Source organism: Harmonia axyridis, chromosome 4 (assembly GCF_914767665.1).
Source record: "Harmonia axyridis chromosome 4, icHarAxyr1.1, whole genome shotgun sequence".
Lineage (NCBI taxonomy): Eukaryota > Metazoa > Arthropoda > Insecta > Coleoptera > Coccinellidae > Harmonia > Harmonia axyridis.
The window spans coordinates 13,302,201-13,326,262 of NC_059504.1; the positions used below are offsets into that span (position 1 = coordinate 13,302,201).

The following is a 24,062-nucleotide window of genomic DNA, read 5'->3' on the forward strand; positions in this document are numbered from 1 at the left end:
ATTTCGTAGAAAAGAATTGACAGCACGTAAAATCTCACAAGGCGATTTTTAAGTTTAAGGCTTAGATCCCGTCCACAGAATATCTTTGTCATCTTAGTAAATGTGACTTAGATAGTTTAACAACCACAATATGAGCCGTCGCTGAAAATTATAGGGCAGGCACACTAGTAGTATCCTACCATGTATTTTGAATCACCTCTACCAAAAATGAACCAATGGAATTTTAAAAAGTGTATTATTTGATGCAGGCACCAAATGCTGATCAATGCACCAATAGAAAGAGTTTCGACAAAAAGAAACGCAAACCCCTAATAGAGATACTCCGGCGAAATCTTTCAAGGATGGCTCTCTCTGAAAAGGTCTTAAAGGACTTTGTACTTCAAGATCTGAAGAGTATCTGAATCCCAGTCAAAAAATTCTGCACCTCCTTACGATATTCCTCAGAAATAATTGCCACATCAGTAAGCACCTAATATGAAAAGAGCCATCAAAAACTGACAAGTGCATAGGAGTGGAGAGGAAGAAAAAACTTTTAATCATCTGGACACAGAATACTTCGCCATTGAAAGCCAAATAAAAATCATGAAAGTTAGATGACGCACTGTGTGTTGAACCCATGAATCATGCAAGTCTAGAACTTCTGCAACTCCCTAAGAATTATAAAGGTCGAAACACAACACCTGACAACAAGCAGCCATAGATGAAGCCCTAAATAATATTCATTATCTTTGTTGATGACCGTGTAAAACGGCGAAACAAAAAACCAATTAGCCCGGTGCGGCACGTGGTGTTAATGTGGAATGCTTCGCAGCATAATTTTCGTTCATTAAACGCGGGTTACTTGGATTACATTCCACCGTGACGGGTTAGATTCGAAGGGGGGGGAGAGATCGTTAAATGGACGCGCTCTTAAATTTTAATTATTCATTTTCGAAATTAGGAACACACGTTACTCCAAGTTTTCGGTTCGAGCCTTGATGACTGCCGTATAAACCGCAGATGGGTTTTCTATTCAGGAGGAAGGGGAATGAAGAATGTTCTTAAGGGTATGGTAGGATTTGCGAAAATAATAGTTTTGGGTGAAGAGTGAAACTCCAGAGGGATGTTCAGCGTATTAACTACATTTATTAGTGCTGAATGTAGATCTATACAGTGTGGCTAAACCTATTGTATGCGTCAAGATCCCTGGAATCGTACTGCCAGGAGTATCTGTTGACCTGGGAGTGCCTTAACACCATAAAGCAACTGGTCAGAGGAAATAGAGTGACTCTACTATGGGAACCAGGGCACTGTGGTGTTGAAGGAAACGGAAAAGCCGATGAACTTTCAAAAAGTGCATCAAGGTTAACACCTGCTGAACCTGAGCCTCTTTGTAGGCTACGAAAAGACCAATATAAGGCAGCAGTCCAGCAATGGGAGTTGAATAACAGGATAACCCACTGGACAAACACTTCTGGACTCATTCAGGCCAAGAAATTCATTTCAAGATTTCAAGATTTCACCTACCTATGCCAGAAAGCTCTTGAAGCTGTCACGAGCTGGGCTTCTGGTGATGGTGGAAATGCTGACAGGGCACTGTCTGTACAAACATCATTTGTACCGTTTGGGAAAGTCAGCAGATGAGATTTGCAGGCTCTGTGGATCAGAAGCAGCAACAGCTGAACACATGGTATGCAAGTTTCCAGAGGTGGCTGGCCTAAGAACCATTCATATGGGGAAGCCTGTCCTGGATACCCGTAAGGTAACGGCCAAGGCCCCTAAGGAGGTTGTCAGCTTTATCAACGCCATTGACGACCTCCTTGGATTTCCATGAATGAGTGGGGTAGAGAACAGGCAGGCTTACCGAGACACAACGACTCCAGTTCAAATAATAATAATAATGTTATGCTTCATGATATCATTTTTCCTGTTAACACCAACTGGTTGAAAGGGGTCTGTACTTGAACCGCTCTTCATCTTTACCATCTTCCTATGCTCGATCGTTCTATTTTTCAATTCGAGTTGCTTTGCCCGTGTCTTCATATTTTTCCTCTTTCCTTTCAAGATTCTCCTAACAAAATCTGTCCCTGGAACATCATCCGGATAATAAAGGTTTCCAGAAGAGCGATCTGATTGAATTTCACCTCCCTTCTACCTCTTCTTCTTGCCCCTTTTCTTCTGGACCATTTCTCCCAACTAGGAAAGGGGAAATCTCTTATCTGATGCCTACTACAACGTGCGCTCTTGAACTTCGTTTGTCAAGATAACCTCATCGAATTAAAATACCCCTCCTAACTTCGTTTGAAGATTCCCTCCGAAAAAATTGGCCTTCATACTCTAGCGATTCGTAGACTTTTCATTTATTCATCAGAATGTATTCTCGTGGTGATAAACCGCTTCTATAAATGAAGGCATATTATGTTATGAATAGTCTAGTAGACCCAATTCCTTTCCAGATCGTTCTATATCAGATGGCCGATTAATGTCAAGAGGTTATATGTACTATTGTGTCCCCCATCAAAACTTTCATCAGGACCATTGTACCATCTACAGCTCGACCTCCTCTCTAGTTTTCAGGGATTTTATGAATTTCAGTAGCTGGGATGGCTTCGAGAAGGTTACACCCTCATAAAAGTTGCGTTCTGAAGCGGCACTAACCTGCGAAAAAGCCATCTCATTGAAGAAATGTTGCTGACTTGAAGTTCCAAACTAACTTTCTGAGATGATCCGTCTCTGGAAGATTCTGCCAGAGTTTTTTTATTTTGGTTTTCTCCCCTTCTCGAAACTCCTTCTCTTTTCTTGAATCAAAAGACGTGTTGATTGTATCAAGGTGATTCTCAAACGAGTTCATACAACTAGGACTCTGCACTTTTCAGAATCAAGACCCTGTGATTATTATCTGAGTATTTATCAGAAATCTGAGGTTTTGAAACACCATCCAAGGACCTGGACAATCTGATGATCGCAATCAAGGGAAAAGAATTACCTAAATCACCACAGCAAATTTCGATAGTCATTCCAAACTCCTACAAAGTTGGACGATTATATTTTGAGCTAGCAGATATAAATTGAAATAATTCCCAAATATTATAAGCGGCAGTAAACACAGAATGAATTCCTGCAGAACACCGTATGACGTTAAGTCTTCAGAACATGAAGACAAGAAAAAGACAATTTCCTCGAAACCTCTTCATGTTATAATCCAAATCGATTTGAGATGAATCATACAAACCATCAGACTGGTTTAAGGCGAATTGAAGAATATGTTTCATCGAATTTTCTAAATTGAACTGGTGAGCGTTACCATAGTATAAGGTACAAAAGAGAAGAGTAAGTACTACAGACATTCCAGGAACGATTTCAGCTCAACAACACTCAAAATATGATCCATCCCATCTCACGTCTACGGAACACACGAAAATAACGATTTCACTCGAAACTCTCCACCACTTGAACAACCGTAGAATTCACGCCATTGTGTCAGCTCCGGCAAAGTCTCCAGGCAACGATCCTACATCGGGAACAAGAACAATACCTCCATCAGGATCGGTATAATAGACTCCCACAACGCAGCCGGTTGATATAGAATAATTGCTCCTCTGAAATACTGGTTGTAACGAATTATTGTTGCGGAATTAACATGAGAAATGGCGGATCGAAACCCCAAATCAGGGCCAATTTAGATTCGGCTCCTAGGGGACGAGCACGTAGATGAAGTTCTCGAGAATCGCAGATCTCAATGACCCTGTCTAGCCCCTTATGGTGGTCGCATGATGTAGCGGCTCACATATAAATTGTTGCAAATTCTCCACGGAGAGCAATAGTTTCGATGAATGATTGGAGTTCTAGGAGATTCAGGACGTTGACCGATTTCATCCCTTGTGTTTGAACGCGTGTAGAAGCAGAGTTCAGCGTATTTTTTCGAAAGCTTGCAACCTTCAGAATCTTCTAAAGACAACATGATTTCAGGAGGGGGATAAAAATAAAAAAGACTTTTTCTTCCTTTTCAGTTCCCTGAATGTTCAAAGCCTAGGACCCGAAAGAAACAGCTTCGCTCGGCAAATTAGATTACAATAAATGTTAGGTTTGGTGGACTAGAACCTCTGCGATCTCTAGTTCTGAATCATGTTCAACAGTTCACAAGGATATCACCTTCCTCATAATCAATGAAAGTCTTCGTGATCCTATCCTGAGGATTTCATAGAAGATTGCTTCATAGGCTAGTCAGTTCTGAATATTTACATAGCAATTGATTGCTGTTTCCATTTTTCAGACCTCATTTTTTTTGTAAATTCCATCTGTAGATAGTCTCATGCTGCCCAGAAGGTACAGAGTACATTTCGAAAAAGCATGGTTAAGAAAGGGTGATCCAAGAGAAGTAGGGATGTGTTGTAAAGTCTTATCGTGTCGTGGTAAGGAGAGAAGCATTGATTTGTTGGAATTCTGTAACTACCGAACATGGGTATTTCTACGCTTGATACGTTTTACAATCATCTACAAATGACTGACAAAAACAATTGTCTGGCAGTCCCAGAAAAATAAAAAATATGGAGGAAGAAGCCCCTACATGGAAGATATTTCATTTGAACTAGTCATCCAAAATCAAGTGATCTAAACAAGAAACTCTTGCAATCATTTCATGAAGGATCATCTTATCACTGACGATCGATGTCAATATGTGTGTCCAACGACCGAAACAATCTAACATATCTTGGTTGGATGTCAAATGTTTGCACAGAATGTAAAAATACATAATATTGGGACGAAAAACAGCTTAAGGAACACTACTCAACCGTCAAATACCAAATTTAAGGAATTCACCATGAAAAAAACAAAAAAAAAAACAACTCTAAAGCAACATCGATATATCTTTTGAGAAAGAGCAATACAGAAAATTATCAACTTCAAACAACAAAGCATGTGTAGATGTAATATCAGTATTATTAGCAAAGGAAATGTGAACGGGACATCATTACATTTCAACGTATGATACCATGACATTTATAAATTGGACAAGTATTCACCAAGTGGTCAATGGTTTCTTCAAAGACACACTCACATCGTGAGTTATCAATAGCAAATTTTCCTAGGAAGATTGGAACCTAGAACTTTCTCTGAAGAATCAAAGATTAGACTTTTGTTGAAGACATTACAAGAACTCCATTCCAAATGCCAAATTTTTATGTCACTTTCATTAGATTGAAAGAATGCATTAATCCATAAAGGTTTGCGTGACTCTAATCTCACAGTTCTAGTATCTGAGAGGTAAGATATTTGAGGTAGAAATAAAGTTCATCCCCAGATTTCTTGACTGAGACCTTTCTACGGATATGAGGTGGAAGTGTATGGTATAGCACTGGTAACCAATGTAAAGGTGTAGATCTAATAGTTGCACTGATAATTTTCATAGAAACGTTAAGCTGTGCATCATTTTTATGGACATGAGCACTATTGAACCAAACAGAATAAAAGTGTTCAGCAGCAGAAAAAGCTAAGGCCGAAGCTGCCGTACGAAGAATGCTTATGGGAGCATCTTGTGTGAAGAAGGACGACGTCACCCTTACAGGTAATTCTGAGAGTAATCGATCAATTCTGAAGAAAATATGCTCCACTATTTTCTAGCGTTACTGCATATGTAGCCCTTGAGCTGCATACTCGACATCCATAAACATATAATGTGTAACATTCAATCGAAGAAACTCCTTTTTGACATCCTCAAACACATAAACGCGAGCTTTCAATCAAAACAAACATGGTATCACCAAAATAAAAACAGGCAACAGAAATACAACCAATTCGCAACCAAACAAACAAACAAGACACAAGCCAAACCAAAACAAACTGTCATAGAGTAATAAACAAACCCCGCAGGATACCACTGGAAAAGGTAACGTCGCGCAATTCAGACACATAAATTATTTATCGTAGTGTTTTGTTCGCCGAGTAGCTCGCATTAAATAATCATTTGGTGGCGAATTGCATCCGGTTTTCACATGAAAGAGCCGCGTTAACGGCCGCATAAAATATATGTCGTCTTTGACAGGATATACCGCACCTATAACGTCCTGAAAAATAGATACGTCCCTTTCGCTTCTCCGAAGTATCATATTTTCGTGTACGACTCTGATAAATCGACGCCCAATTGAGACGAATGGCCCTGCGATGAAAATTATAAATGGATCGACATGTATTTCAATGGGGGGGATTCAGGTTGGCACATTTGTTTCGCGACCATAAAAAGGAAGAAGAATCGCGTGCTCTCGATGACAGATCGATGCCTCTCCGGTGATTTATCGTGGATGATTTTGATGTTTGTCGGTGAGTTTGGCAGGGAATGAAGGATATTTCTTCAATTGAATAAAATACTGATAATCTTGTAAGGGGTAAGATTCAGGATTCAATTGCTCAGCGAACTGATGATCTACAGCTTGCCTTCCAGTTCCAGAGTTTTAAAGAACTCCAGTATCTGGGATGGCTTCAATTAGGATGCTTCCTCACTTCTACAAGTTTCTTGTCCAAATCATTTTTTGCGTGGGCTATCGATGAGGGGGCATTCCGTCACCAGGAGATCTGGAGTTTCTTCTTCCTCCGCACAGAATCTACACTCATCGTTTTCTGCTAGACCAATTCTCATGAGGTGCTTCCTGAGGTAACAATGCCCTGTGAGGAATTCAATAAGGAGGTGCAGTAAACTCTTGCTGAGATCCAGATACTTCTTAGATTTCGCAATGTCGAAACTTAGAAGAAACTTTTTGGAATGATTCAACCCAAGAATATTCCAGAGTGATTATCTTTCGGTCTTTTCCTTCTCCAGAAACTCTGTGTATAGGTACATTTGCTTCTACTACAGAAAGCTTCTGAGCCAAAGAAAGGTGTTTGTGCTCCTTTTCTAGCAAGTGTGTTAGCCTCTTCATTCCCTTTAATTCCCAAATGATCAGGAGGCCAGACTTAAAAGACCTTGTTATTCTTGCCTATTTCGTTGAATGTTCTTCGACAACCCAAAACTATCTTAGAATCGAAGATATGTGGGCTAAATGCTTTGATTGCTGCCTGGCTATTAGAAAATATCGCTATATCTCATTTCCTTCTGAACATCCTTTTTACACATCTTCTTTTTGCAAGTACCTCAGCCTGAAAGACAATCAGACAGCTGCTTAACAATAGGGAGCATTTGGTGCCAGTCTCGAATACTTCAGCGTCAGTTCCTGTCATGGTTTCAGAACCATCTGTGTACTATTTAATGGTATCCTTTTTTTTCTGGGATTGTGGACTCCCTTTCCCACTATTTTTTTCTACTTAGTTTTGTAGTGGAGGTTTTCTCGATGCTATGTTTTATCATCTTGACACTGGGAAGGTTCGCTGTGTTATGTGATTGGTCGAAGAGGACCAGGCTCTCTGATTCCTAATTCCCTGGTTAGCCTTAGAATGGCCTCATGGCTACTCTATCTATCACAATATGAAGAGGTGTAAGATCTGCAATGATCTTCAATGACCTTTTTGGGCACTTTCTCATATCTCCGGTGATTGAAACACAGACTTAACTTTGTATTGCATCCAGAACTTTACTCGTGCTGTTCTGACTTGTTCTGATATGCCAAACCATTGCTCCATAAGTTATTATCGGTCTGACAATCATGACTTACTTCTATCGCATTATTTTTAGGTAGCATCCTCAAGTCTTCCTAGCCAGACTTTTGCACGTCATTAGGGCCTTAAGACTTCTCATGAACTATCGTATCTAGGATGACTTATTCACATCCCTCACCTCCACAACTTCCTAATCAAAATCATTCAACTTTGACTCAAAATGGCAAGGCATTCTGTAATTGAGTGCTCAAGAGTTTCTTCCTCCTCCCCACAAAATCTGCTCTAACCAATACCTGATAACCTTATTTTTCTCAGGTGTTTCCTGAGATGCTCTGTAGGAAAGCCAGTGAGGAGATGCAGCTGATACCTTTTGAATCTTGCAGTATTTAAGTCCCTAAAGAACATAATAGAGTTTTCTTATTCTACAAAAAAGTAACGGGTCATTAAGAGACATTTTTACTCAGTTTCTAGCCAGAGTATTGGTCTCTTCATTTCCTTTTATTCCCAAGAACTAGGAACCTAGACTATAAAGACAAGACCTTATTGTTCTTGCCTAATCCATAGATTTTCGTTTGATATGACATGGGTGATCAGTGCCTTAAAAGCACCTTGATTATCAGTATGGATTATTATGCCACATCTCTGATAATTTCTCCCTAGGTTCGTTATTAATTTCGTTGTTATCGTTGGAGCAACTTAATCCATTAGATCACGACTATAATTAAAGATATCAAAATGAAGAGGATCTCGATTTAATGTCTTTGGATTCAATTTGGCCCGAACGATAACAAAATTTACTCAATCGAATTCAATCAACAGAATATTAGGTCTTATGTAGCCACCCTGGACATTTCGAAGTCTGGACTCATAAACCAAATTCACTCTGATGAAACTTTTTACGATCCAAACTTTGTATAGAACGTCCCGTCCAGAACTGATAGTTTGGCGGAGCCCAGTACCGATAAAAAATCGGATCTTTACAGCTATGAAGACAACAACGTCGTATTTTCAGACGTTGCACATAAAACTTCACAAAAGATGGAAACGTAAAAATGAAGTCTGCAAGGATGAAAAGAAGAATGCGTCGGATAAGTATAAAAATATCTGGAATTTATTTATCAAGGCTTTCCACCAGAGCATAACAAAGAAATTGAGAACCTCAGAGAATTTTCGCCTCTCGGAGAAGATCATTTTGAAATGTTGATAGTTTTCGAATAAATCAACAAATATTTTGTGTGAAAATGCAACCACTCTGTCAGACGTAAGGTCATAAGGAGGAATATGTCACCAAGAATTTTTGATAACTGAAAGTTTATCCTAGAAGTATAAAATAATGAAAATTGTGCGTCCTAGGAATTTTCTCACCATCCTTGCAGTACCTTAAAGAACAGCTTTTTGTAATATATTACATATATACTCACCAAGTCCTAGTTGCTTGATATTTCTCTTGAGATTTTTGGCTACTATTCCAGTTGTTAAGATGATAATTGGAATAGTTATCACTGGTGCTCTATCTGAAATTCGAGGTCCCTATATTTTGAAATTTTTTCGACCTCCTTTTGACGCATGTTGTTGTTATTTGGTCTTACTACGTCGGTGAGTATTTGTCCTTTGATGTTTATCGACTAGTAGTAAATCTGGTTTATTGTGAGGGTCTCTTTTACCAGTCAAAACTGTACGATCCCACTACAGTTTATAGTGTTCGTTTTCCAGGATGGTATCCGGTTGGTTTTTGTAGTATGGCATTTTTTCGGAACGCATTAGTCTAATATGGTTGTCAATTGTTGGTGCAGTATCTTTTCTACTGCATCGTGTCTCTCTTTTTATTCAATCAGTGCAAACATTTGACATCCTTTCGTGATACATTGTCTAATTCGTTGGACATCCATATCGGCATCGATCGTCAGTAATAGTTCGATCCTTTATGATATTTTTGCAGTAATTTCATGTCGAGATCACTTGATCTTGGATACATCACACCTAATGTTAACCAATAATAATAATAATAATAATAATAACATTTATAGTTCGACGCTTCAATGTCGAGATGATCCTGGTTCACCTCGTTAAAATGTCGTCCATGTAGTGGCTTGTCTCTCCATCTTTGCAGTTTTTCTTGGATTGTCTAGTGGTACTATGAAAATTGCTTCTTGTGCAGTTGTGAAGTTGTTGATTCATCTGCTTTACACAGTATTTTGTAGACCTCTGATATACTTGCTGGATATCTTCCCGTAGGTTTTCTATCTGCCCATTAGCAAGTTCCATGATGTCCGTCAGACCCCTGCCTCCATTATTTCTTGGCAGTGTAGTCCTTTCAATGCTGCTTTTTGGATGGTGCTTATTTGCTTTTGTCATCAGCGTTCATATTTTGCCTTGCAGGTTTTCGATGTCTGCTTTGCTCCATGGAACTATATCGAATGAGTTTGTTAGAATTGAACATGCATATGTATTGATAGCTCTCGTCATGTTCTTGCTGTTGGGTTTGTTTTTGAAATCTTTTTAGTTCTCCTAAAGAACTCAGTAAATAAGTCTTGCTTCATTTTTTGGTGGTTGATTCGTCGTTTCTGTTTCCTTCCAAGGTATTTGTAAAGATCATCCGATTTCATTGCTTCTATTTCCTGTCCATTTGCAAGAGTAATCGGTTCATCTTGAATTCTTCATCGACGCTTGTCCAATCCGAATTCCATGCCTACATCTTTTGAAAAACTTCCCATTTGACCATAATTTCTAGGTGGTTCTTATTGCCTGTTATCAGTTTCAAATCATGTGTGTACAGCAAATGATTGAGGGTGGTGGTAATATTATTACCTTTAATGTCGAAACCCTTTTCAGTAGCGATCAACGGTTTAAGGAGTGGGATCAGCGCTAAGCAGAACCAAGGAGTTTCTTTGGAAAATTCCACTCTTAATTGGGAACTGCCTGGTTATTACGTTTGCCGTTTCCTCGGCGTTCGTTTTCTTATTGCCCATTGCAAATTTCAGAAAATTTGTAATGATTGGATCTTATATATTTCCAGAATTTTCGTCAGCCAGCCATGTCGAAGTGAGTCTAAAGCATTCTTATAATCAAAATATGTCATGAAAAGGTTTTCATGTTTCTTGAAGGCTTGGTTGCATATGATGGAATCTATTACCAGGTGTTCTTGGAAGGTCCTTTCTGCTGTGTTGTCATTATTTCATTTGTAAACATGATGTGAAGATTTTGTATATTGTTATAAGGCACGTTATAGGTCTGTTTTTTGATGGATCCATAGTGTTTTGAAAATCTTTCGGTATAAAGTAAGTGATACCTGGTGTGAAAAATGTTGGCTTTTCTCTTGGATTATTTATTATGCTATTTTGAATTCCATCGAGCCAGGATATTTCCAATTGTGAGTGTTCTTCAATATTTCCTGTGGTATATTATAAACTAACATGATTTCTCTTCTTATTATTATAATTGTTGACCAAGGCCAACCACATTCCTTGAAACGGCTTCTTCAAACAACTAGCTCTTCGAAACTCTTTCCAAAGCACGGCATCCTAAACTTGTCTCTCGAATAAATGAAAAGCACTCTTACTCTCCTATGTTCTAACTCCCCAATATCTGGAATTTTAATTTCGATAATAAATACCATCAAAGGCATCTCCATCGTTATGTCGTATCTCACCCTGAAACCCCTTCCCCCTTCAACGTTAGAATCGAATTTCAGCGTAACGAGCAGATTGCCAGTAAAGTAGATTACCGCGTCGGCATCAGAAGCAACGCAGGCGACTACGCATTAGTCAAGGATGATGTGCTAATGAAATCCGGACCACTTACCAGTAACAAGGTTGGCATGGTGGAATTGGCACACTGCATCTGCCTCATACCAAGATATGCGGTCTCGGAAGTATCGGTAAAACACCGGAAAATCCTCTTCCGGTAGCATCCACGTGTTGCTGATGTTCACCTGCAAACAGGAAATTTTGGTCGTTAGAGATTTATCTTGTTCGAGCATGTGGGGAATATCGATGCTTGCTTAATTGGGATTGCGTGGTGTAAGAGTTTTTTTTTAACAAAAAAGAAACAGTGAAATTAGAATTAAATGAGCACCTACGTTTTTCTGACATGAATCTCGACTTATTAACATCACTTGAAGTGCGTTTGAGCCCTCGTTCATTTATTTATTTACTTATTCATTCACTAATATCATGCCCTACAATTCATATTTGTTTGGAATTGTCAGAAATTCCACTAAAGGAAATACTATATTCTAAAACAAGTTGCAGAATGAGCTCCTATTCTAACACGAATGCGAATGAGTGTTGGAATTGCCTTCCGCAATGAGTATTAGACGATATTTTCACAATTTCAGTCAAGTTTTGTGGAATATTGTCGAAATTCAATTAATAATTCAGATTATACATTCTAGTGAATTTTCTATTTTATCTTAGCCGTTACGAAAATTGACAGATCACGGAATTTGAATCAAACGTGTTGAATTCTTGAAATAATTTTTAATAACGTATTAAATTCCAGATTTATTTGATTTGAGCATAGGTTAAGTAGAGCAGGATTGAGCCATCCCTATTGAATTATAGATGCTCAAGCCTGGACTTCCCCTTTTTTCTCAATGAAGATATGACTTTAATAAATGTTCCTCTTTGTAATACTTATGTATATTGAGAAAATAAAGTCATTATTATTATTATTATTATAATGCTGCTGTATCTTATAATGTTGACGAAATCCCAAGTTTGTCGATTCCTTGTCGATCTTGAGAATTAGGCATGATTTATAATTGTTTGTGGCCGGAATTGGGGCTATTGATGTGAACAACTTTTATTTCCAACAGTTATAGAGTGTACTAAACTACAAGCCATATAAATATTTAGTCTATAGACTAAGTTCAGCTTGAGTTAACTCATAACCAACTTCAAACTAACAAACAAGATTTCTACATTATCATTAAAAGGTTGATATCTTATATCTCTTCCGCAAAGGCTAATATGAAATTTCAGCTGTGTTTTTCTTGAACAAAATTATAAGGATGAAAGTTTAAAACTTCATGTAGAATCAGCTGGAAACATTCCCATCGGACATTTGCCTGAGGCTTCGTACGAAAGCAACTCTTACAGCATCGATATTTTCTGGTTACCTCTTCTTGTTGTTCCAGCGTGGGAAGTTTCGATGACGCAAAACTACCGTTGCATTGCATAATCATCTGAGAAACGCAAAATTTTGATGGTTTTATTTTTCCCCTTTAATTGAACCTCTTGAGAAGGATCTTTCAGAAAATAATAAAAAAAAATCAGATTATTGATTTCAAATGTTCATCTGCTATCTTCAGGGAAACATCAGAATTTATTTCCCATTAAAAAAACCGTATGACACTAACCCGCGCAGTCATAGACAACATAGATAACGATGATCACCCCAGATCGATTCCTCGGAAGCTTGACCATTTCCTTTTTTTTTTCGTTGAACTCTGTTGGCAACGTGTTACTCGGTTCGAAGAATTCTTGTAATTATATTTATTGCGTGCTCTCTGGAACATCACACTTTCTTGGAATTTCCACTTACCAACTGTTTGTATTGTGAACCTAAAAGCTCGATCATCTGTTCAATAGTTGGATTATTTGATACCTAAAGATATTGGATTTTCAGTCCAATAAGCATCGTTAATATATGAAATATTGAGCAATAATTGAATTGAATGAAATGACGATTTCATTTTTATTGGGAGATATTCTGATTATTTGCAGAAAATTCGATTTCATGGGAGCCATAATTTGATCATGAGCTTACATAAAATTTCATGTGTAATGAAACTTTGATGATCGTATTTCAACCCTCAATTTCAGATTTTGATAGAATATTTTAATGATTTATCAGTAGAAATATGATCTATACATATATTGTTTCTCGATATCTAATAACTGTGTGGTCAGTTTTGTTGATCTATTTTCCAGGACAGCAATAAAATAAACCAGTTGGGCTGGACTTTAACTTATTTGAACTCGAATATTAGATGCAGGTTAATTAATTATTATGATGTTTGAGTACAATAAAAGTCACAATATGGGTACTCGTAATTCATTCAGTTCAGGAATTATATTATCTCAATCATTTCTCTTTAATGTTATTGAGTTAGTTCGTTTTTGCAATAAATCAATCTCGAAAACATTTTCCATACAAGATTAAAATTATCTTGATCTTCTGTTAATTTCTAAACTGCTGATTCTATTGCGGAAAAATCTTTTTTATGCAAAATAACAATTTTAAACCTCACAATATTATCTATATGTTGATTGATCAGCAAGTATCATAGAAAATTCAAGAAGAATATCGGAACATCTCGTATATGGACAGTTCGAAAGTGTGATCTGTGAACCAAAACTTTAATGTTAGATAGTTTATTGAGCTGTTTTCATCATAAGATTATGGAAACAGTCCAATTAACTATCTACCGTATAATCCATTATCAATATCAAGACAACAATTCAAAACTTTGATGATTCATAAAATTTTATTTCGCTCCATTTTTGTTCACTCTGTCAAATTATATGTATCATTGTACATCCAAAATCTTAGTCGACTCAAGAAGAATATCGAAAAAAAATTAGAGGTATATACTTGACAACAGAACAGACAGAATTGAGTGAAAAATATCATGTTGATCACATGATGAATAACATAGAACATTCAACCAGAACATATACAATTACCATAACAAAATTTGTGCAGTATTTCTTTCAGGTAGCTTTATCGAAACTATAGAAAATTGAAGAAGAATATAAAAATATTTAATATTTCAGTGACAACAGACCCATACAAAAATTTGCATCTATCTATATGAAGAACAACAATTTCCAGCCTCTTAAAGATTTTATTGATTTATTTATTTACGTATCATGATTCTCATTATGATAGCATCAGAATCATAAAAAATTCCAGAAGTTTATAGAAAAAATATGGAGTAAGCACTGAAGTAGTCAGAAGCTTTTGTGCTCTCGTTCATGATCTCCAAGGAGGGTTTGGCAAATGAACGAGGAGTCAAAAACTCCTGGCTCAGTACTTTCCTCATTTTCACATCAAAATTACCTCCATCAACCATAGAATTAGACAGAGCGGAAATTCTTGCAATTTCCTATAATAATTTTTCTGCTGTGACCCCCCCACCATATCATCAATATTCATTTCCCCAACCAAAACCGCTTACACAGGATGTCTTTCTGCTTCCTACGCGGAAAAAGACCTGATACATGGAAACCATTAGCGTATCTTTCAGTGGATCATTAGGGCGCAAAGATATACGGTCGCGAGACGTCAGAGGCGCCCTCTCTCTTGGCAGAGGGAAGGTATAATTAGAAGCATATTTTAATGTTTTGCACCCATTTCTCGACGATTTTAATAGAGTCTAAAACGGGGTCGTAATTCACACTGCATTATCAGGTCTGACGTCTGAAATGGGAACGACTAAATCTGGTAAAACCGGGAATAATGAATGGCAGATTGTGAGATGGAATAATTTGGGACGACGAAGTTTGCAGAAGGTTTGGGTGGTTTGAGTTCGGTAGATCTAGGGATAATGTGGGAGATGTGGCATCGTCACAGAGGGGAATCATTGAGGTGTAAAATTTTAGAATCTTGATATGATTTATTAGTTTCCCTGAACTTATACTGTAATATCCTTCAATTCGAGATAGGTATTTATGTAGCAAGGACATGGAGTAGAGGTTATCACCCGAGAGCATTCTTCTTCTTCTTCTTTCGGTGCCGTGCCTGTCTTCAGGCGTGGGCTATCTCCATGACAACTTGACTGAACTGGTTTCTGTCTTTTGCTGCTTGGAATAGTTGTTCAACCCCTAGTCCAGTCCAATTTCTAAGAGAGCATTAACATCTCTAAATATCTGTGGTCTGTCCATATGAACTTTTATGTCATACAAGTTAATTACTATCACAGTGAAAGTATTTAATTTTCTGCTTTGATATGAAGAAATCTGCGGCTTAGGCTCATCGATGGCTCTAAAATACCTTTGATGAGGCCGCTATTAGCAACAGAACGTGCCGAAAGTGGTTTCAGAACAATGACTTCGAAGACCAGGATGGGGGTAAAAGAGAGAAGGTTTTCGAAGATGCAGAATTGGAGACATTACTACTTCAAAACTCGTGTCAAACGCAACAAGAATTTGCAGGATCATTAGGAGTGACATAACAAGTCATTTCAGAATGCCTAAAAGTCATGAGAATGATTCAGAAATAAGGAAATTGGATGCCGTACGAGTTGAAGCCGAGAGATGTTGAACGGCGTTTGTTTGCTTGTGAACAACTGCTAACAAGGCAAAGATGGAAGGAATTTCTGCATCGCATTGTGACTGGAGACGAAAAATGGGTTTATTACGATAATGCCGGCAATGATTCCAAGTCGACGGACAAATCGAATATTCACGGTTCCAAGGTCATGCTCAGTATTTGGTGGGACCAGCTCGGCGTAGTGTATTATGTGTTGTTGAAACCGACTGAAACAATTACAGGCGATCGTTATCGAAATCAATTAATGCGTTCGAGCCGAGCATTAACAGACAAATGGCCCCAATACAACGAGAGACATGATGAAGTGATTTTACAGATTTACATATTTGCAAAGAAAGATATGTGTAAATTAATCTAGTTGGAGACTATTACAAATGAGATATAGCGAAATATTTTATGTAGGTTTTGGAGTGCCGAAGAAACCTAACGAAATAAGTAAGAATAACAAGGTCTTTTTAGTTCAGTTTCCTGGTAACTCGGGCATTAAAAGAAATAAAGAGGCAACACACCAGAAAAGAAGCACAAACTCCTCTCATTGACCCAGAACATTTCTGTGATATAGTCAAATGTACCTACAGAAGGAGATCTAGGAAGTATCTAGATCTAAGCAAAAAAATGTACACTTCCTCACTGGATTCCCTACTACACTTGCTCACTGGGTTCCTTACAATGCATTGTCACCTCAGAAGACACCCCATGAAAATGAGTCTAGCCTAAAAAGGACAAGTGCAGATTCTTTGGGGAGGAGGAAAAAACTTCGAACACCTGATAACGGAATGCCTGGCCATCACTAGCCAAATTAAAATCTGCTTTGGACAAGAAACTAGTGGTAGTGAGGAAGTATGTAGTTCTCAAGATGCTCTCAGTGAGCATCTAATTTGGGACATCCTGTACTGTACAACCGATTTCCAATTGCGAAAAACACATTTGGCAAAGGCCCATGTATCATGGTGAAATATTTGGGTTTCTGTAATCCTGAAAAATATACAGGTCACAATCTCCGCCTCTTCTGGAAGAAGCTGAAGCCAGTATTACTACGCTGACATGTCATGTTCGTTGGAAGGCTACGTCTGTTGCTGAAGGGTATATAAAAGACAGTAGAATGCTTCCAGGTTTACCTTTCGAGTCTGGTGTTCCTTTACAGAACGTTGATAACAAGACAACGAGACATAAATGCATGTTCACTGCATGCAATATAACATTATCAGATTCAGAATTGCCAATTCCATATTAATTCGATTAATTAAGCATGCTGATTATCTTCTATTCCATTCAATATAATCAGTCCCAACTGTGATTCTCAGAAACTAAACTGTGGAAACAATAAATTGAATGAATACCTAACTGAACACAGATATATCTAATTAATGTAATATAACAGTACTCTGAGGATGTTTACATCTGGCAGTAGACATGAGGTAACTACACAACTCTGTGGTCGAGATATATCCACGGGAATGACTATCAGAGTGATTATTCTGCCTGGGGGAAATGCAGAATAATGGATTACGTTAATGAAAATTTGAATCGGATGTTTACCCCTATTCATTAGGGTTGAATCAGTTATCACTGCGTTACGTCGATACGGATGGTATTTCTTCAAGTTACATAGGCCACTTTCGCCGTTTTTTCCGAAATTCGAGGCTTTATTGTAAAAAAACTGGTTTAACATTTATGATTCATAATATAACGCATTAATTGCGGTCGATAACGATCGCCTGTGTTCGTTTCAGTCGGTTTTAACAAGTCATAATACACTACGCCGAGTTATCCCACCAAATACTGAGCATGACCTTGGAACCGTTAATATTCGGTTTGGCCGTGGACGTGGAAGCATGGCCGGTATATCTTCATGATTTTATGCTCTTGGGATTATCATAATACAAGCATTTTTCGTCTACAGTCACAATGCGATGCAGACATCCCTTCTGTCTTTGCCTTGTAAGCAGTTCACAAGCAAACAAACGCTGTTCAACATCTCTCGGCTTCAACTCGTACTGCACCCAATTTTCTTGCTCTTGGATCACCCCCAATGATCCTGACAATTCTTGTTGGGTTCGACACGAGTCTTGATCAAGTAATGTCTTCAATTCAGCATCTTCGAAAAAATTCTCTCTTCCACCGCCATGCTGGTCTTCGATGTCAAAATCACCGTTCTTGAAGCGTTGAAATCATACTCGGCACATTCTTTCACTAATAGCGGTCTCACCATAGGTATTTGAGAGCATTCGACGAAAAGGTACATAGCAAAAAGATGTGTTAAATAGTGAAGGTTTTTGCATAATTTTGATATTTATATTATATTGCCTTAATCAAATAGACTCATTTAATTTTCACAATACAAACTTTGTTCCATAAGATGTACTTGAATAGCTTTGGAACTGCGCAGTTATAAAGGGTGTTTTTTTTAGAGCTATAGAACTTTAAATTGCAAACAACGATGGATTATTCGATTGACATGAATTTTATTTATCCGCAAGATAATCTTTTGGCATTACATTTTAAATTTGATTTCTGGCATATGACCGCCACGGCTGGCTCGGATGTAATCCAATCTGGACGTCCAATTTTCGATGACTTTTACCAACATTTGTGTCTTTCAATAAATCGATTGTGGCACGAGCTGTGTGACATGTTGCGCCGTCTTGTTGGAACCACAGCTCCGGGACATCATGGTTGTTTAATTCAGGAATGAAAAAGTTAGTAATTATGGCTCTATACCGATCACCATTGACTGTGACGTTCTGGCCATCATCGTTTTTGAAGAAGTACGGACCAATGATTCCACCAGCCCATAAAGCGCACCAAACAGTTAGTTTTTCTGGATGTAACGGTGTTTCGACATACACTTGAGAATACGTTTATTGGGGATTATTTTTAATATAACTGAGGATTAGCTTTACTCCAAATGCGGCAGTTTTGTTTGTTGACGTAGCCATTCACCCAGAAGTGCGCTTCATCACTAAACAAAATTCGCTTATGAAAATCGGGAACAACGACAATCTCATTTTGGGCCCATTTGCACTATTTGCAAGCGTTGTTCAGACGTGAGTCTATTCAAGATGATTTGCTAAACTAAACTGAGAATAAATCATTTGACAGCTGTTGAATCAGTCGCCGTCTTGAACAGTAATGCCAACTTAAAGTTATATACCTCGAAAAAAAAACACCCTTTACAAGGAAATCCTCAAATTGTCAATACCAAATTGCATTGTAAGTAAGAAAATAGAAAATATATAACTTGTTTCAAACATGACCAACTATCAAATAGTAATCGAGCTGAAATAGTTCAATATAAAATCTTCATTGGAACGAGAGACAAGTAAACGTTGAAAACACCCTATGGAGCGCGTTAAAACAGCAAGAAGATGAACAGCTTGATACCTGAAATTTATTGTTCAGACAAACTCTTGAGACCATCCCTCTTCTCTGAACAAATATCCCTCCTATTACAGTTCTCGGTAAACTTCTTCGCTGCAGATGTACAACACCGAATTCCAGGGCAGGGCATCCTCAGCAGATTTTAATATTTCATCCACGTAAATATTTGATCATTCCTGGAAAATTGGATTGCTTTTTTTATGGAGGAGTCAAACATCTGTTTCAAGATGAATGTGTCCATAAAGAACCCCAATATTATTTCCCTATTATCTTATAAATTACCGCAGGGTCAGGATATTATCTCAAGTAAATCACCCTATATCTCTTTCCTGAGAATACGATTAAGCTGAAGGTATTCCTAATAAGACGTATCGGTATAATCAACATATTTGAATATTGGATAGCTATTTTCGGGACCTTATTTAGATTCTATGGTATTGAGCAGTTAACTGAGGAGAAAATCCAGTCGCTCGAAGAAGCAATACGTTCGAAATTAACATATAACGAAGGAAATTTTCAGTTATGCAAATGGGGTTCAAGCCAATACAAGTTTACGCTGTGTTGCGGAAAGATTGAAAGGATTTGTTTGTTTATTATGTCTTAGGTAGACATATTGAGAAAATTGGATGAGCTTGTTTTGGGATTCAATGAATATATTTATCAGTCTCTGGAAAAACAGTTCAAATATTGGTTCAGATGTGGGAAACAACATTGGAGCAAAAGAGATCAGATTCGGTTGCACCGATATTCAATTAATTTTATTCAAAGATCAACCACTTATGTTTGCCGAAGACTCAAAAGTCAAGTTACATCAACAAGTTATTACCTACTTCAGGTGTTAATGTGAAATTAGACGAGGTTACATTTCGTTTTATTTTCTGCTTTGTAATTTCCAAGCAAATCGTCTGTCCTATCAGCAAAAATCTGACAGCATCTAGTGGAGCCTTGGCTTTCCTTTCTTGAAGATCAGAGTCAGAAGTCTGCTCATCAAAGTGGCCAGTTATGGACATTTGCCCAATTTATTTTCAGCTGTTTTCATATCCAGTTTGCAGTGTTCAGAAATTTCATGATCAAAATTCCACTTTTATTTTGATAATTTATTATTTCTGATGACAATGGAGCAGTAGAAGAATTTTATTGATGATTGGAAGAACTAGACTGTTACATATGAGAATTTTAATGAATAGGGTATCATCAATTTTGATTTCATATATATTGCACTAACTTGTTATTTCAAAGGAAAGGACCCTGCAGACAATATATTCAGTCAACAAAGAAAACTTCCAACAGCAGCTTGAACCATTATAAGGCAAACTTGTCGCAAATTCCAGGACAATAATATTTCTCTGTCGACCTTTGTTAAAAAAACCCTACTAAACCCCGAAATGAAAAACCTAATTCAGAAACCAATAAAAATCTGCAGGAAATAGCAAGTGGGACATTCAAACTTTCACCCTTATTTTTCCTTTCTCGCCAGTCTGGGCAAAGATGCCCTAGATGACGTAAAATGCACACACAATAAAAAGGGAAGGGAAAAGCAGCCTCCTAAATGAAGGTAGCCCCATAACTGAAATGGATCTCGGTTGAAACTTGAAAGAAACTTCACGAACGCACTTCTGAGCAGCCTCTGAACGTGACTTAACCTTTCAAAAATACCTATAGATTTAACGAGCATTGAAAGTTCGCCGCCCCTGGTAATCTGTTTGCTGTCAGCCTCTGAAATGACGAAATAAATAACAGGTTAGTTTTGCTCCATATCCATCTCATTCTTGAGATTTCAGCCGCGTGGCTGTTCCGAGTAGGATGAAGACCGTCCAATTCCATATTTCTGATGTTATGGATCATCGACGGCGTCTGTAATGTCGATGTGGAAACATTTTCTGAGCTCTGATTCAGATTCATGGCACGTTCGAGGCATTTTTGTTGGCTCTGGAGGAAATTTAGATATCGCTTAGTGGTTTTGAATTGTCCCCGATAATCGTTCATCATAGAGCCATTTCGTTTTGGGTTGAATTTTTTAATGCTGTATGGTATCATGAGGTTTAATAGAGTTTCCTGTTTCGAATATGTAAGCAATGATTTCTTGATTCTGATTGAATTTATGATGGTACTTCATTTTCGTAATCGTTATAGATTTGACGATGAAAGAATTATTTTGGTTGGATATTTTTATTCAAAGAACTCGTTATCCAGATGAGAAAGACCCTTCAGTCAACACAGTAAACTTTCAAAAACTGCTTGAACCATTAGGAGGCAAACTTGTCGCAAATTCCAGGACAACAATATTTCTCTGTCGACCTTTGTTAAAAAAACCTTACTAAACCCCAAAATGAAAAACCTAATTCAGAAACCAATAAAAATCTTCAGTAAATAGCAAGTGGAACATTCAAACTTTCACCCTTATTTTTCCTTTCTCGCCAGTCTGGGCCAAGATGCCCTAGATGTCGTAAAATGCACACACAATAAAAAAGGAGGGAAAAGCAGCCTCCTAAATGAAGGTAGCCCCATAACTGAAATGGATTTCGGTTGAAACTTGAAAGAAACTTCACGGACCTACTTCTGAGTAGCCTATGAACGTGACTAACCCTTTCGAAAATACCTATAGATTTAACGAGCATTGAAAGTTCGCCGCCCCTGGTAATATGTTTGCTGTCAGCCTCTGAAATGACGAAATAAATAACGGGGTAGTTTTGCTCCATATCCATCTCATTCTTGAGTTTCCAGCCGCGTGGCAGTTTCTAGTAGGATGAAGACGTTTCAATTCCATATTTCTGATGTTATGGATCATCGACGGCGTCTGTAATGTCGATGTGGAAACATTTCCTGAGCTCTGATTCAGATTCATGGCACGTTCGAGGCATTCTTGTTGGCTCTGGAGGAAATTTAGATATCGCTTAGTGGTTTTGAATTGTCCCCGATACTCGACCATGACAGAGCCATTTTGTTTTGTGTAAGACTATTTTCATGCGATGTCATATGGTGGAGTTAATAGATTTTTCTCTTTTGAATATGTAGGTAGGGATTTATTGATTCTGATTGAATTCATGATTGAAGATCGTTTGCGTAATAATAACTGATTTGGCAATGAGAGAATTCGTTGTGATATTTTATTCAGAAAACTCATTATTTAGAGGAGAAAGACTCTTCAGTCAACATAGAAAACTTCCAACAACAGCTTGAACCATTATAAGGCAAACTTGTCGCAAATTCCAGGACAACAATATTTCTCTGTCGACCTTTGTTAAAAAACCCTACTAAACCACGAAATGAAAAACCTAATTCAGAAACCAATAAAAATCTGCAGTAAATAGCAAGGGGAACATTCAAACTTTCACCCTTATTTTTCCTTTCTCGCCAGTCTGGGCCAAGATGCCCTAGATGTCGTAAAATGCACACACAATAAAAAAGGAGGGAAAAGCAGCCTCCTAAATGAAGGTAGCCCCATAACTGAAATGGATGTCGGTTGAAACTTGAAAGAAACTTAACGGACGCACTTCTGAGCAGCCTCTGAACGTGACTAAGCCTTTCAAAAATACCTATAGATTTAACGAGCATTGAAAGTTCGCCGCCCCTGGTAATCTGTTTGCTGTCACCCTCTGAAATGACGAAATAAATAACGGGGTAGTTTTGCTCCATATCCATCTCATTGTTGAGTTTCCAGCCGCGTGGCAGTTTCTAGTAGGACGAAGACGGCCCAATTCCATATTTCTGATGTTATGGATCATCGACGGCGTCTGTAATGTCGATGTGGAAACATTTTCTGAGCTCTGATTCAGATTCATGGCACGTTCGAGGCATTCTTGTTGGCTCTGGAGGAAATTTAGATATCACTTAGTGGTTTTGAATTGTCCCCGATACTCGTTCATGATAGAGCCATTTCATTCTGAGTGGGATTTTTTATTCGGTATGGTATCGTGAGATTTAATAGACTTTCCTGTTTCGAATATGTAGACAAGGATTCATTGATTCTGAGAGAATAATATTGGTTGAGATATTTTTATTCAGGGAATCGTTAGTTTTTCAAGAATTAATATCCATATAAATGCTTCTTTGTGAATATAAAAAGGATCTACCATATTGAAATAACAATCTCAACATTATAGAGTTTGCTTAGGTTAGGTCGAGGACAAAAAGAATTTTACTACCTCCTGAATGTATACAGAAATCGTATTACTTGTATACATATTGTATTAAAAAATGTAAGGTAAACCGGAGAAAGCATAATTGTATCTGTCAGAAATACTCAGAAACAAATCAAACAATTAATATTCAATTGAAAATGGCCTGAATAATGAGGTTCTTATAAATTTCCTAATTTTTTAGTATACATATAGAATGAGCTACATTTAACTGCTGTTTTTTAGCAGAATATGATGTCTCCCTTCTCGATTCATGAAATAAAATGAATAAAAATAAAGAGCAATGGAAAAATTTCAAGTCGAAATATTTTATTTCATTTATTATTATTGTGAAACCCATGTTGTCCATTATAATCTAATCAACTTTGGTTAGTTCGATAGTTTTTGATATTGACTAATATTCCATTATCTAGCTCCAAACAAAGTTCTATGTAGACTATTATCCTTCGGTGTTTAAATTTAAATTAATCCTGATATAATATTTATCTGAAACTCAATACATTGTATGGATCTGGTGAATTCTAAACAATAATTGGGAACTGTAAAAGGCTATTGGTACACTCGAAAGTTGAGTCAAAATAATCGATACGTATGGAACATTATTCTGTTTTCAGGGGCGTTAACCTCTACCTCTTGATTTTCGAAATATTTTTCCCTGATAAATGACATCCAGATCATCATTACACTTAATAAAATGAA

At 37.5% G+C, this 24,062-nt stretch overlaps 1 protein-coding gene across 1 annotated transcript in view; it reads right to left on the bottom strand.

Annotated features, from left to right (window-relative positions):
- LOC123677607 (biorientation of chromosomes in cell division protein 1-like 1) overlaps positions 1-24,062 on the bottom strand; it is a 198,353-nt gene that overhangs the window by 130,393 nt on the left and 43,898 nt on the right. The window contains exon 2 of the mRNA XM_045614240.1: positions 11,368-11,497. Coding sequence (XP_045470196.1) covers positions 11,368-11,497 — 130 coding nt within the window. The remainder of the gene's footprint in view (positions 1-11,367; positions 11,498-24,062) is intronic.